The sequence below is a fragment of the Cryptomeria japonica genome, unplaced genomic scaffold (genome assembly GCF_030272615.1).
Source record: "Cryptomeria japonica unplaced genomic scaffold, Sugi_1.0 HiC_scaffold_1254, whole genome shotgun sequence".
Classification (NCBI taxonomy): Eukaryota; Viridiplantae; Streptophyta; class Pinopsida; order Cupressales; family Cupressaceae; genus Cryptomeria; species Cryptomeria japonica.
This window is the reverse complement of record NW_026729794.1, coordinates 25785-37197: the sequence shown is the minus strand read 5'-3', so window position 1 is coordinate 37197 and position 11413 is coordinate 25785. Positions and strand designations below refer to the sequence as shown.

Sequence of the window (11413 nt, the reverse complement as noted above, 5' to 3'; positions counted from 1 at the left end):
TCTTCTTTTGTTGCTCGTCGCAAATTTCATTGGCCTCACTTGTAACAATATGTATAAATTCATTACAGCATCTCAAAATAATTTCCCTTGTTTCATTGCTTACCCTGACGTCAGGTATGACATCTTTAACGAATTTGTTTATGGCCGCACGAGGAATATTCAAGTCCTCATCTTTGGACTCCTTATCCATACTAGTAGCTCCTATCGACCGAAGCCTATGTAATTAAACTCTTACATGAAGGCCTTCGGAAGAGTGATATGGTTTCTAATCGAATGTTGTTAAATCTAATGCTATTGGTAGTCTGAACTTCAACAGAATAGAATCAATTGGTTTCACTCAATATTAATAGTCATTGCAAGATTTTCATATCTTTTTCCGTGTTCGAATGTTTTCAATTTTGGTTTTCATATTATTTTAACGTGAAACGGTGGTAAACTGTGCGAACTGCTCTGAAGTGTACGTACACTCCAATGCGTCAGCGCAAATCCAGCTCGAAAGCGCACGAACGCGATTGAGTTACATAAACAAAAATTAAACAAGAAAACAGAAGAGAGGAGCTGGGCCAACATGGCTTGAAATTCTGTCGCCCCCATTGGTCTGCCAGTTGACAGGCTATTTAGTGATCTTAGATTAACTTAAACTTCACAATGAAGCTTTGTTCTAGCTCAATAAATCCTGTAATTTCTAAAACACTGCTCAACTCAAGCAATTATTAGAATTATGACCACGATAGGCCTATTAACTAGGATACGACATCATCTAATTTCATATCAATTCAACAGATGCCTAAGTACTCAAACAGCATCAGGTATTGTTTTCAACAAAAACTTGCGCGTCAAACATTTGGACAGAAGCTCCATTGACAAGGAAGCCCACGTGTATGATTATCTTAGGGATCACGTTGCAAAAGATGTCTGCGATAGGATCGAGGATTTAAAACACGATGGTAGGCGGCTGATATTTAACCTGGGCTCTTGCTCGGGACTGATTGTTAAGAATTTAAATCCAGGAAAGATTGATACTTTGATACAAGCAGATATCTCGCTCGAAAGCATCCGCAGGAGTAGAAGGTCTAATTCGATGCTACCGCCCAAATTTCCTATTGACTATGTGCAATGCGATGAAGAATCTCTACCAACCAACCTGATACTGCTGATCTTGTTATCAGCTGCCTAGATTTACATTGGGTCAATGATTTAGTCAGCTGCTTCAAGCAAATACACGGTATGTTGAAAGACGATTCACCTTTTATCGCTGCCGTGCTGGGAGGCGACACACTGTATGAATTAAGATCGTCCTTACAACTGGCAGAACTAGAAAGATTATCAGGATTCTCATCACATGTTTCACCGAAAACAACTGGTCAAGATATAGCCCGATTGCTGCAAGCTTGCGGATATAAACTTATAACTGTAGATATAACCGATATGAAAATACGTTATCCCTCAATGTTTGAACTAATGTTCGATATTCAAGGCATGGGAGAGAGTAATGCCTCAATATTTGGTAGTAAACATATGCACAAAGAAGTGCTACAGGCTTCTGCGGCAATATATCAGAATCTGTATGGTAGTGGAAATATTGAGGAGGGCGTACCAGCTACATTTCAAGTTATACATTTTATAGGTTGGAAAAACCCAACCAAGGCTACTAGTTTAAGATCTCAATAAATATTGTTTAGAAATATTCTCATGCAAGAAGTGTCTAAGTGGAGTACATTGCGTTTAAGATTTCTGTCAATTCTTCATCCTGGTTGGTATTCTCCAAACTTGGTATGAAGGTCCTCGCCTCTTCGGCTGAATCAGGGCATAGATTAGCCAACTGAGCTAGTTCAAATTTGTGTAGATTTTTGTTCTGTAGCATTCGACGAACGGCATGTATCTTTTCTTTGTTTTCACCTAATCTGTTAAAAGTTTTACAATGTTCCAATGTTTTTACGAATACCTCATTAAGTTTTTGGCCTGAATCTGCTTTGTCTGATTGCTCTTTGCGGTTCTCTAAGATTTTTAACACTTCACTAATCATTAATGTTTCGGCATTGTTGAATTCTTTTGGAAACTTTAATAGAGCTGCGTCTTCCTCCTCGACAACTGCCGTCAATCTATTTGCAGCCATATTTGTCAAATGGTATTCGTAAAGCTCAAAATAGGTAATGAAAGATTTTCTTTCTAGATTTGATCCAATGGCTGCGTTTATAAACAGAGACACTGAAGATTGTTAGAAAGAAGAAAGTAAATAATCTCGAGCACAGCTAGCAAGTTGCCGACTCCAGCTGGCCGTTAATGATCGAGCGCACAGAACTTCAAATTAAACTCGAGTCAGGTAACTCATGCAGTGTTTATTTCAATCCTAATGATATTTCTATGTTGTGATATATAAGAAGAAGTATAATTGAGCTACATGAGTTCAGTAGTTGAGGCTTCAGTTCCTCAAGCAGCGTCGAGAATTATTGTCGACGATGACGTTGTAGAGGATGAATTTGGTGCCAAGGACTATACAAAACGGGTGGCTTTGCGCGAGGATCACGATGCTAGACCTATTTGGGTGGCCCCAGATGGGCACATATTCCTTGAGACATTCTCTCCAGTTTACAAGCACGCCCATGACTTCTTAATTACCATTGCAGAACCTGTATCTCGACCGGAGCATGTACATGAATACAAACTGACTGCCTATTCGCTCTATGCAGCAGTCTCAGTTGGATTAGAAACAAAGGATATCATTGAATATCTACGTCGATTAGGCAAAACAACTCTACCTGAACCGGTAGTAAATTTCATCACTACATGCACACTAAGCTACGGAAAAGTGAAACTTGTACTACGACAAAACAAATATTTCGTTGAATCTTCATTCCACGAGGTGATAGAAAAGCTTTTAGCCGATTCAGTTGTTGCACATTGTCGGAAAATAGGAGACAATGAAGATTTGATTACAACCATTGTACCTAAAGATCAGCGTAAAGGGATCAAGTTCAACCAGAACCTCCCACAAACTCAAGCACCTCAACAAGGTACAAACCAAGATGAGAAAGATAAAAATCTAGATACTACTTCAGGTGATAAGAAGCCTGTGCTGGATCCGAACACAGGAGCTGTGATCGAAGTTGGTACGACCGATGCTGATGCTGTTCCCGATGATATTTATAATTATTATCAGCGCTTCGAGCGCGAGGATGATGATCTAGAGGACCTCAAGGTGATATCGTTCGAGGTAAAGCAGGAGGAGATTGAGACAATCCAAAAGCGCTGCATCGAACTAGATTACCCACTGTTGGCTGAATACTCATTCAGAGAAGACAATGTGAATCCTAATGTAAACATTAATCTAAAACCTAGCGCAGTGCTGAGACCTTATCAAGAAAAGAGCCTGAGAAAAATGTTTGGCAATGGCCGAGCTAGATCTGGCATCATAGTTTTACCTTGCGGTGCTGGTAAGTCTCTTGTTGGCGTGACAGCTTGCTGTACTGTTCGCAAACGTTGTCTAGTATTATGTAACTCAGGTGTGTCAGTTGAGCAATGGAAAACACAATTCAAACTTTGGTCGACGGCTGATGATAGTATTATATGTCGATTCACCTCTGACGCTAAAGATCGACCAGATAACTGCGGTATTTGCATCACTACTTATTCGATGATTTCTCATACTCAAAAGAGAAGTTGGGAGGCCGACCAAGTGATGAAATGGGTAATGGATCAAGAGTGGGGACTGATACTTTTAGACGAAGTGCACACTATACCAGCTAAGATGTTTCGAAGAGTTCTAACTATCGTCAAGGCTCACTGCAAACTAGGGTTGACTGCAACCCTAGTTCGTGAAGACGACAAGATTGCAGATTTGAATTTTTTGATCGGACCTAAAATGTATGAAGCCAATTGGTTGGAGTTGCAGAATTTTGGTTATATCGCCAAAGTGCAATGTTCAGAGGTTTGGTGTCCCATGCAGGCTGAGTTCTATCGGGAATATCTCACTGCACGGCCTTCAAAACGTTTGCTTTTCTATGTTATGAACCCAAACAAATTTAGGGCTTGTCAGTACTTGATCAAATATCACGAGCGCAGAAGCGACAAAGTTATCGTGTTCGCCGACAATGTTTTTGCCTTGAAGCACTATGCAACAATATTGGGTAGACCTTATATTTATGGACCAACGTCGCAGTCAGAGAGGATGCAAATTTTACAAAATTTCAAATTCAATCCAAAGATCAATACGATATTTGTGTCCAAGGTAGCTGATACCTCCTTCGACTTGCCAGAGGCAAACGTTCTCATACAGATCTCGAGTCACGGCGGCTCTCGTCGCCAGGAAGCACAGCGTCTAGGTAGAATTCTTCGTCCAAAGAAGGGTGCCCTCGCTGAGGAATACAATGCTTACTTTTACTCATTGGTCTCACAAGATACAATTGAAATGCATTTTGCTAGAAAGAGGCAGAGATTTTTAGCAAATCAAGGCTACAGCTATAAGGTTGTGACAACTTTTGAAGGTATCGATAAGGAGGAATTGATGTATAATACTAAGGAGGAACAACATCAGTTACTGCAACAGGTGATGACAGCTAACGATACTGATGCCGAAGAAGAGAAGGTAGCCAACGAGCCCGGCTTTGGATTAAGCTCTGGGGCCGGCCGAACAGGGGCGTCGGGAACCTACAATAGAAGGAACGTTACTATGAGCTCTATAACAGGCGCAGATGATAATACATACATAGAATACAAGACAGCGAAACAAAAGAACGAAGGGCGCCACTATTTATTCAAACGCTTCCGTCAAACAAAACGTTGATAATGGTCGGGTAACTCTTTTCTTCCGACCATTGCAAAATAAAATACCTCAGATTTTTGTTATTCATGTAAAGTAGGATCTCTGTTAGTAATTCTTCAGGTAAAGCGTTTAACGCGAGCCTTTTTAGAACGATACCTGATCCTATTATCCTAGCGAGCAACCTCTTAGCATCGGAGAGCAATATTATTCTTGGTCGATCTCTGATTATCTTATTTTTTTATCAAAGGCCCGTATAATGGATACTTTTCGAGCACAGAGGACTTGACAGAGTCGACTACAGATACATTTGTTACGTAGTGTGGATCTCTAGTGAGTAGGATATGATGCAAGGCTATTGTATCAACCAGCTTGTGGCTTTTCAGTAGATCTACTTCTTCTCTACACTTGAGTATGAAATTAATATTTATCGTATTAATGTTATCCGATTCATCATCAGCCTTTTCATCAAGCTCATCATCATCTTCAGCGTTGTTTGCATCGGGAATATAGCCAATAGCCTGGGGATTCTTTTGAATGACATGAAAGCCTGCAATCTTTATTTTGAGGATGTGACATTTTATCTGTTCCCTTAATCTAATATCTTCTGTGCACTCAACAAGTGTAAACCCGTCTTTGGTGATTAGCGCACGTATTAATCAATCAATCAATTAACCCATATTTTAAAAATTCCGCCAGTTGCGCAAGAATACAGGGGACACAACAAATGAATTAGACTGTAACACTATCCGATCAGTTTTTCGCGCTCATGTTTCAATGCGTCATGGATTACACCCGATCTAGCATATCCGTTCAACTAGTCCTTTTCCGTTCCAAGCCGTTAACAATCTTTTTTACGAACGCGTTCTTTCAACTTGCTTAAGTTTCAAGCGAGCACAGAATTTTTGCGCGAATCTCCCGCTTTGCTTGTGCATATCACTTGGTTGAGTCAAAGAGACGGAAAAACTTTCAATTCTCGCAAATATGTCGCATATGTGTTTTTTCTTCGACTATGACTACTATTACGATGAGGGTCCAAAATCAATCGATAGCTTTGGAGATGCGATCCATGTCGAACTATTGCTCCTTAGAGAGGTATTGCAAGCTGGCGAACATTTTCTCGATGATGGAAGAATTTGTCAATATCTAAACATCTTCGACAATATTATCGAATATATTGACAAACTTATTGATCACTTGAATGATACCGCCATGAGTTTCTCCAAATCGCTACATATGGCTGCAAAAAGAGGCGACTTAAACATTATCATGTGCTTGGTGAACAATGGAGCCAATCTTGCTGATATTGAACACAAGGTAGTTTGCAGATGTTATGCCATTGGCTCTGAAGAGAAAACAATCAAGCTTTTCTTGAAAGCGAAGCAGTTGTTGTCGAGCTACATCTCCAGTCATGAATTAGAGCAGAATGTTAAAGAAAGAATCCAGAAACGACACACTGATCTCGATGCCAAACTCGAGCTGCTCGAAGAGGCGGCCAGAGGAAGTTGGAATCGAGGTCGTCGAAAATTAGGAAAAGTCGATATCAATGCTAGAATTCGGTTCTATGAAGGTGTCGCGTCGACAACGGCTCTCGAACATGCTTCTTCAGTTGAAGTCGCTGAACTTTTGTTAAATTCAGGTGCTGATGTTAATTCCAGGAATGATCATGGAAGAACGCCCCTCATGTCAGAAAAAGCTAGAAGGCGGGCTGACATCGCGGCAGTTTTACTCAAGAATGGAGCTGAAGTGAACGCTATCGATAATTATGGTAGGACGGCTCTTCATTATGCCCTGTCTAAACGAGTGCTCAAGCTTCTTCTAGAAAATGGAGCCGATACTGAAATCAAAGATGAAGAAGGTGAAACAGCTCTCTTCAAGGCAGTGAAAGGCAAAAGATTCGAATATACGGCGCCGATTCTGATTCGATATGGAGCTCATGTTGACACTTCTTGCAAGTCGGGACTACCAGCTATTTTCTATGCCAAAACAAAAAAGACTCTCAAACTTCTTTTGAAGAATGGAGCAGATGTGGATGCTAAATGTCAAGGTTTAACAAGTCTTATAATTCAAGGTAAAAACAGACTCACTGGACTATTATTAATCCTACTCAAGTACGATACAAATGTTAATTTCCGCAATTTTTTAGGAGTAACAGTTTTTCAGATATCTGTAAAGTTGAATTACTTGGACATAGTTCCGTTATTGTTGAGATGTAAGTGCGATGTAAATGCCTCAGACGAGTATAAACAGCGAGCTCTTCATGTTTCTCGGTCAGGTGAAATGGTGAACCTTCTCATAAAGAATGGGGCTGACATTGATGCCATAGACGAAGATCTCGGAACGGCCCTCCATACCGCTGCATTCTTGAAACGTTCAGATGTGGCATCAGCTTTGCTCGAAAATGGAGCTGATGTTAGTTTACAGGATAAAGATGGTTGTACAGCGCTTCATCATGCGATCGAAAATAACATGTCTGAACTGGTTAAGATGCTGATTGAAAAGAGATCCGATCTCACTATCGCAAATAAGAAAAAACTCACACCTTTAGACTACGCGAAACGCCATGCTAATCCGTGGCTATTGGAATACATCATACATCACACCATCAAGATGAAGATCGCCGGACTCAACATGGGCAAACAAAATCTTGTGGCTGTCGAATCAATTTCTGGCGACGAGAGTGAAATTGATTGTCTTTGCAAGAAAGAATTGGACAGGATAAGAGGTCACAGGCTGGATAATTCAATGTCACTGTATCGAATTTTTCTGGCTAAAGATCCTCAATATGCGTCTGATAGAGGTTTGGACGATCTAGAGTCACTTGACTCCTTTATATGGACGAACAATTATCCGTTGTATGGAAGGTTGATGAAGAACAAGTTTATGGAAGATAGGAGAAGAGCAAAGTTGCTTTTACGAGGTAAAAATTCATTGGACGTGATTACAAATACGAATGATAATCGTAGCAAATTCGTGTTACAAATTATACCTGATGAAGTGGTCATGAGAATACTCTCTCAACTCAAAGACACGGAACTAAAACGCTTGATTAAATTTGGTAAAGATATCAGGCGCCATTTGTAGTAGCTAAAGTTCACTCGACTGTCTATCATTGTTTTCAAGAGACGAAGCCTGACTTCTTGGTGGTCGAGTTGAATCAATGTTTCAGCGTGATTAGAATTTATCGGATACAGCCCTCTTGTATAAATAAAAATTGGATTTATCACTTGGTGAGTCTGTCGAAAATTCCCACTTTTACCTTGAGCGAGTGGTTGAATGGAGCAACGAGAGACAGAGAACCAGCCGTTTTGAATGGTTACTACTGCGGTATACCGCAAATCAGTTTCTGTTTCCATGACGATCTTAGGAACTACACTCTATGGAATCGACAAAGAAAACATGCAAACTCTTGCCTACTGATTCTTCAGTATCTCATTGAAAGTACAAAAGTCAAAATGAATCGCGAAGCTGAATCCGCATACGATCGGAGAGAATATTCTTCTTCGCGCCTAAAATATGAGGAATCTCTCAAAAATTTCGATGACACTCAAGCAAAAAACAACTTCTTGTTCAACATTGCTAGTTGTTGGGCAGCTGAAGGATCGCTTGAGAAAGCATTGAATATCATTAGCACGCTAGAGGATTCGTCCAATGGCGACTTGCACTACAACAAGGCTCTATGCTACTTCAAGTTATCCAACTTTCTCGAAGCTCTAGATGAAGTTGAAATATGTATCGAAAAAAGCACTAAAATGTATATGGAACTTGTTCTCGCTGAAGATTACAATGAGGCAGAGAACCATAAGAGATTGCAACAAACCTGCTTGATTGAAGCCATCAATTTGAAGACAGCTATTCTAGTAGAGCTTGATGGAAATTGGTCACTCGCGGAGAAGTGTCTTAATAAGCTGCCAGTGAGCACCCAAGAGCTTCTTGACAGTGTAAGCCTACACAATCAAGCTATCTGCAACTATGAGATTGATATTGATTCAAGCATTAACAAATTGTCTTATCTCTGCAGATTAGCAATCGATAATAGCCAATCCGAAATCGAGCAAGTTGATGATGTGATAGTATTTGTGCCTAATGAGTGCTTCGTTAATCTGTTGATACTATACTCTCTTAGTGGTCGAAATGAAGCCGGGCTTGAATTTTTGCGCACATTTAGAGGCCATATCGAGAAGAGAGTTCCAAAAGAAGTGTTACAATTTCTTTCCATTCAACTAGAGCACCAAACCACAGCCTCTGATGAAATTGTTTACAGCAAATTAGATCGACTCTTAAATAAGACAATCGATATGGTTCAACAAGATAATGTAAGAGAGTTGATTTTGAGCATTGTTACTTATCAAGGATCGATGCTCTGGAATGGCGGACATTATCGGCTTTTGGAAAAGTTACTATTAAAAGTGAAGCTGGTCCTTGGAGATGATGAAATATGGAAAAGAAACTTGGCGCATGTTATATTCATGCAGGACACTCGATATGACGAATGCATTCAGCTTTACGAGAATCTGTTGGAAACAACTGATTCAGATAGTTTGCTTAAAGTAAATGCGGATATACTGAGTAACTTGTGTGTTGCTTACGTGTTGACTGGAAGAAATGGAGATGCCGAAGCGTTAATCAAGAATGTTGAAGCTGAAGAGCTGGAAGTGGCAGTTCAACAACAAGGCGAACTAACTGACATTCACCTTGATGACGAACAGATCCATGTCGAATCAACTTGTCAACTCGAAACCTCTCATATGTGTAGGATTAATTTATGTATCGGTACATTATATTGTGTCAAGAACAATCACAAGTTTGGCTTGATGAGGATGTTCAAGAGTTTAGAGCCTCTAAAGAGGCACCTAAACAGCGAAAACTGGCTTCATGTAAAAAGGTGCATCTTGGCGCTCTTAGATGGCCACTGTAAACAGATGACATGGGCCAATGATGACATCCTCAACCTAGTCGGCTCGTTTCTCATGCAGTGCGAAAAGCATGGCATTCAAGTGGACGCCAGACAATCTGATTGGCTGACGAGTGACTCTAACAAACAAACCATCGATACGAACACCCTTGGTCAGTTTCATGGACGAAACTCGGTAACTTATGAGGCGAGATACTTACGGTCGATAGTATTGACTTTGGTACATGATTGAGCGAGTACAAACTGTTTGGCCTACAATTCGGATTCGCTTGTAAATCTTTGAATATATTAGACTGTTTTTGGTTGACACTCAATGTCCCTGTCAGTCGTCGAATGGTTAAAGCGCTTGCAAAACTCCGGAACTCGGAAGTTGTGCTCCTACAAGGAAATCATCGTTTGTTGGTGAAACTATTAAACGGCTCGTCTAATTAGTAGGTTCAAAAAGTGAGACAGTTTTCAGACAACAATTTGCAAATTTTCTCTCTGTAGACGGTTATTTTCAAAATTTCTCAATGACAATTTTATGCACCTACAGCCAAGCTTGAAAACAAATGTCTTTTATTGTGCAATCTAGTTCTACCACTCTGGTTTGTGAATGTGTGTGTGTGTGTTTGTTCTCTTTAGGTACTTGAAACAAATCGTTTGGGTAACCCGCGACTAGCTGCAGGATCCTTGATTCGTAGGCCGTCATGGAGTCTGGGTGCAAAAGGTTGTTTTCAAAACTCCGTCAACTAAAACCGACCATTCACTACATGACAAGTGTTGCCACTTCTCGTTAACTACCACACAAATCTGTCATCAGGTAGGCAGGCTTCTCTAAAGCCGAGGCTTCAAGATTGCCAACCAAGACCTCCACGTTTAAACAGGATTTTTTTCTCATATAAATAGAGACCACCTCTCTCACTTGGACTAAGCATTCTCAATCAAGCAAACCAACAAGAACAAGTCAATAAATATAAAATCTCTACTAGATTTCAAATTCAACGACAAACAAGACAAAATGCAAGCAACAAGAAAACAACAATCTAGACAGCATCTCCTGTCAATAGTCCTCCTTTTGACCATCATTTCATGTGTTTTTATTGGAGATGCTATGGCTGGAAAAAACAAAGGAGGGGATGATATCATGTAAGTTGTCTCATTCAAATCAATTCATTCTTGCAAACAATCGTGATAATCATGAAGTGTGTAGAATCTGATTATCGATATCGTTCTAATATAAAGATTATATAATGGAAACATTGTACTGAGAGGAGGAGGAGGTAAAGGCAAAGGTAAAGGTGGAAACATTGTTGTAGCTAACTCACCTCAGATGGATTACATGTATGATTGGGGAGGCTTCGGAAGACGCAAGTAGACTCTGTTGCATGAAGAAAGATGCTAACATACACGAGAATTCAAAGAAAATCATATGGAAATTTGATGTATGTTGAGGACAGTTTAAGATTTTGTATTGTAAAAAATTGACATATATATATACATATATATACGCCTCTATCCATATAAAGGTTAATCATAGTGTCTAATCTGATCACAACTTACTAACTCATTTAGAGTCTCGTTATTTGTAGTTTAGGTTTTGTTGTCGGAGTTTCGTCCAAAGCATCGGCTTCTTTTGTATCACCATCTTCCACCGCTGCCGATATCTTCTTATCGCTCTTCCAAAACATCAGCCTGTCCTTCATAGTCTTTTTGTTCGAGCCATCGTCGTCGTACAAGTTGCCTAAACGAGAGCTGAG

At 40.0% G+C, this 11413-nt stretch overlaps 5 protein-coding genes across 5 annotated transcripts; 4 read left to right on the top strand and 1 right to left on the bottom strand.

Annotated features, from left to right (window-relative positions):
- The first annotated feature begins 1227 nt into the window (after positions 1-1227).
- On the top strand, positions 1228-1671 carry LOC131873229 (uncharacterized). The gene has a single exon (XM_059216248.1). It carries the CDS (start codon positions 1228-1230, stop codon positions 1669-1671), a length of 444 nt encoding a protein of 147 aa, XP_059072231.1.
- Positions 1672-1705: 34 nt separating this feature from the next.
- Positions 1706-2116, bottom strand: LOC131873228 (uncharacterized). Its single transcript, XM_059216247.1, has one exon. It carries the CDS (start codon positions 2114-2116, stop codon positions 1706-1708), a length of 411 nt encoding a protein of 136 aa, XP_059072230.1.
- Positions 2117-2401: 285 nt separating this feature from the next.
- Positions 2402-4783, top strand: LOC131873227 (uncharacterized). The gene is made up of 2 exons (XM_059216246.1): positions 2402-2960; positions 3060-4783. The coding sequence occupies exons 1-2, from the start codon at positions 2402-2404 to the stop codon at positions 4781-4783; spliced, it is 2283 nt and encodes a 760-aa protein (XP_059072229.1).
- A 960-nt stretch (positions 4784-5743) lies between these two features.
- Positions 5744-7843, top strand: LOC131873226 (uncharacterized). The gene has a single exon (XM_059216245.1). The coding sequence runs from the start codon at positions 5744-5746 to the stop codon at positions 7841-7843; it is 2100 nt and encodes a 699-aa protein (XP_059072228.1).
- A 371-nt stretch (positions 7844-8214) lies between these two features.
- Positions 8215-9906, top strand: LOC131873225 (uncharacterized). Its single transcript, XM_059216244.1, has one exon. It carries the CDS (start codon positions 8215-8217, stop codon positions 9904-9906), a length of 1692 nt encoding a protein of 563 aa, XP_059072227.1.
- Positions 9907-11413: the final 1507 nt, after the last annotated feature.

Bases quoted from the DNA above. Each gene is read 5' to 3' on its own strand.
- LOC131873229 (XM_059216248.1), top strand. From the start codon at position 1,228: ATGTTGAAAGACGATTCACCTTTTATCGCTGCCGTGCTGGGAGGCGAC.
- LOC131873228 (XM_059216247.1), bottom strand. From the start codon at position 2,116: ATGGCTGCAAATAGATTGACGGCAGTTGTCGAGGAGGAAGACGCAGCT.
- LOC131873227 (XM_059216246.1), top strand. From the start codon at position 2,402: ATGAGTTCAGTAGTTGAGGCTTCAGTTCCTCAAGCAGCGTCGAGAATT. The intron at 2,961-3,059 runs GTAAAGGGATCA...ATACTACTTCAG, and splicing joins CATTGTACCTAAAGATCAGC to GTGATAAGAAGCCTGTGCTG.
- LOC131873226 (XM_059216245.1), top strand. From the start codon at position 5,744: ATGTCGCATATGTGTTTTTTCTTCGACTATGACTACTATTACGATGAG.
- LOC131873225 (XM_059216244.1), top strand. From the start codon at position 8,215: ATGAATCGCGAAGCTGAATCCGCATACGATCGGAGAGAATATTCTTCT.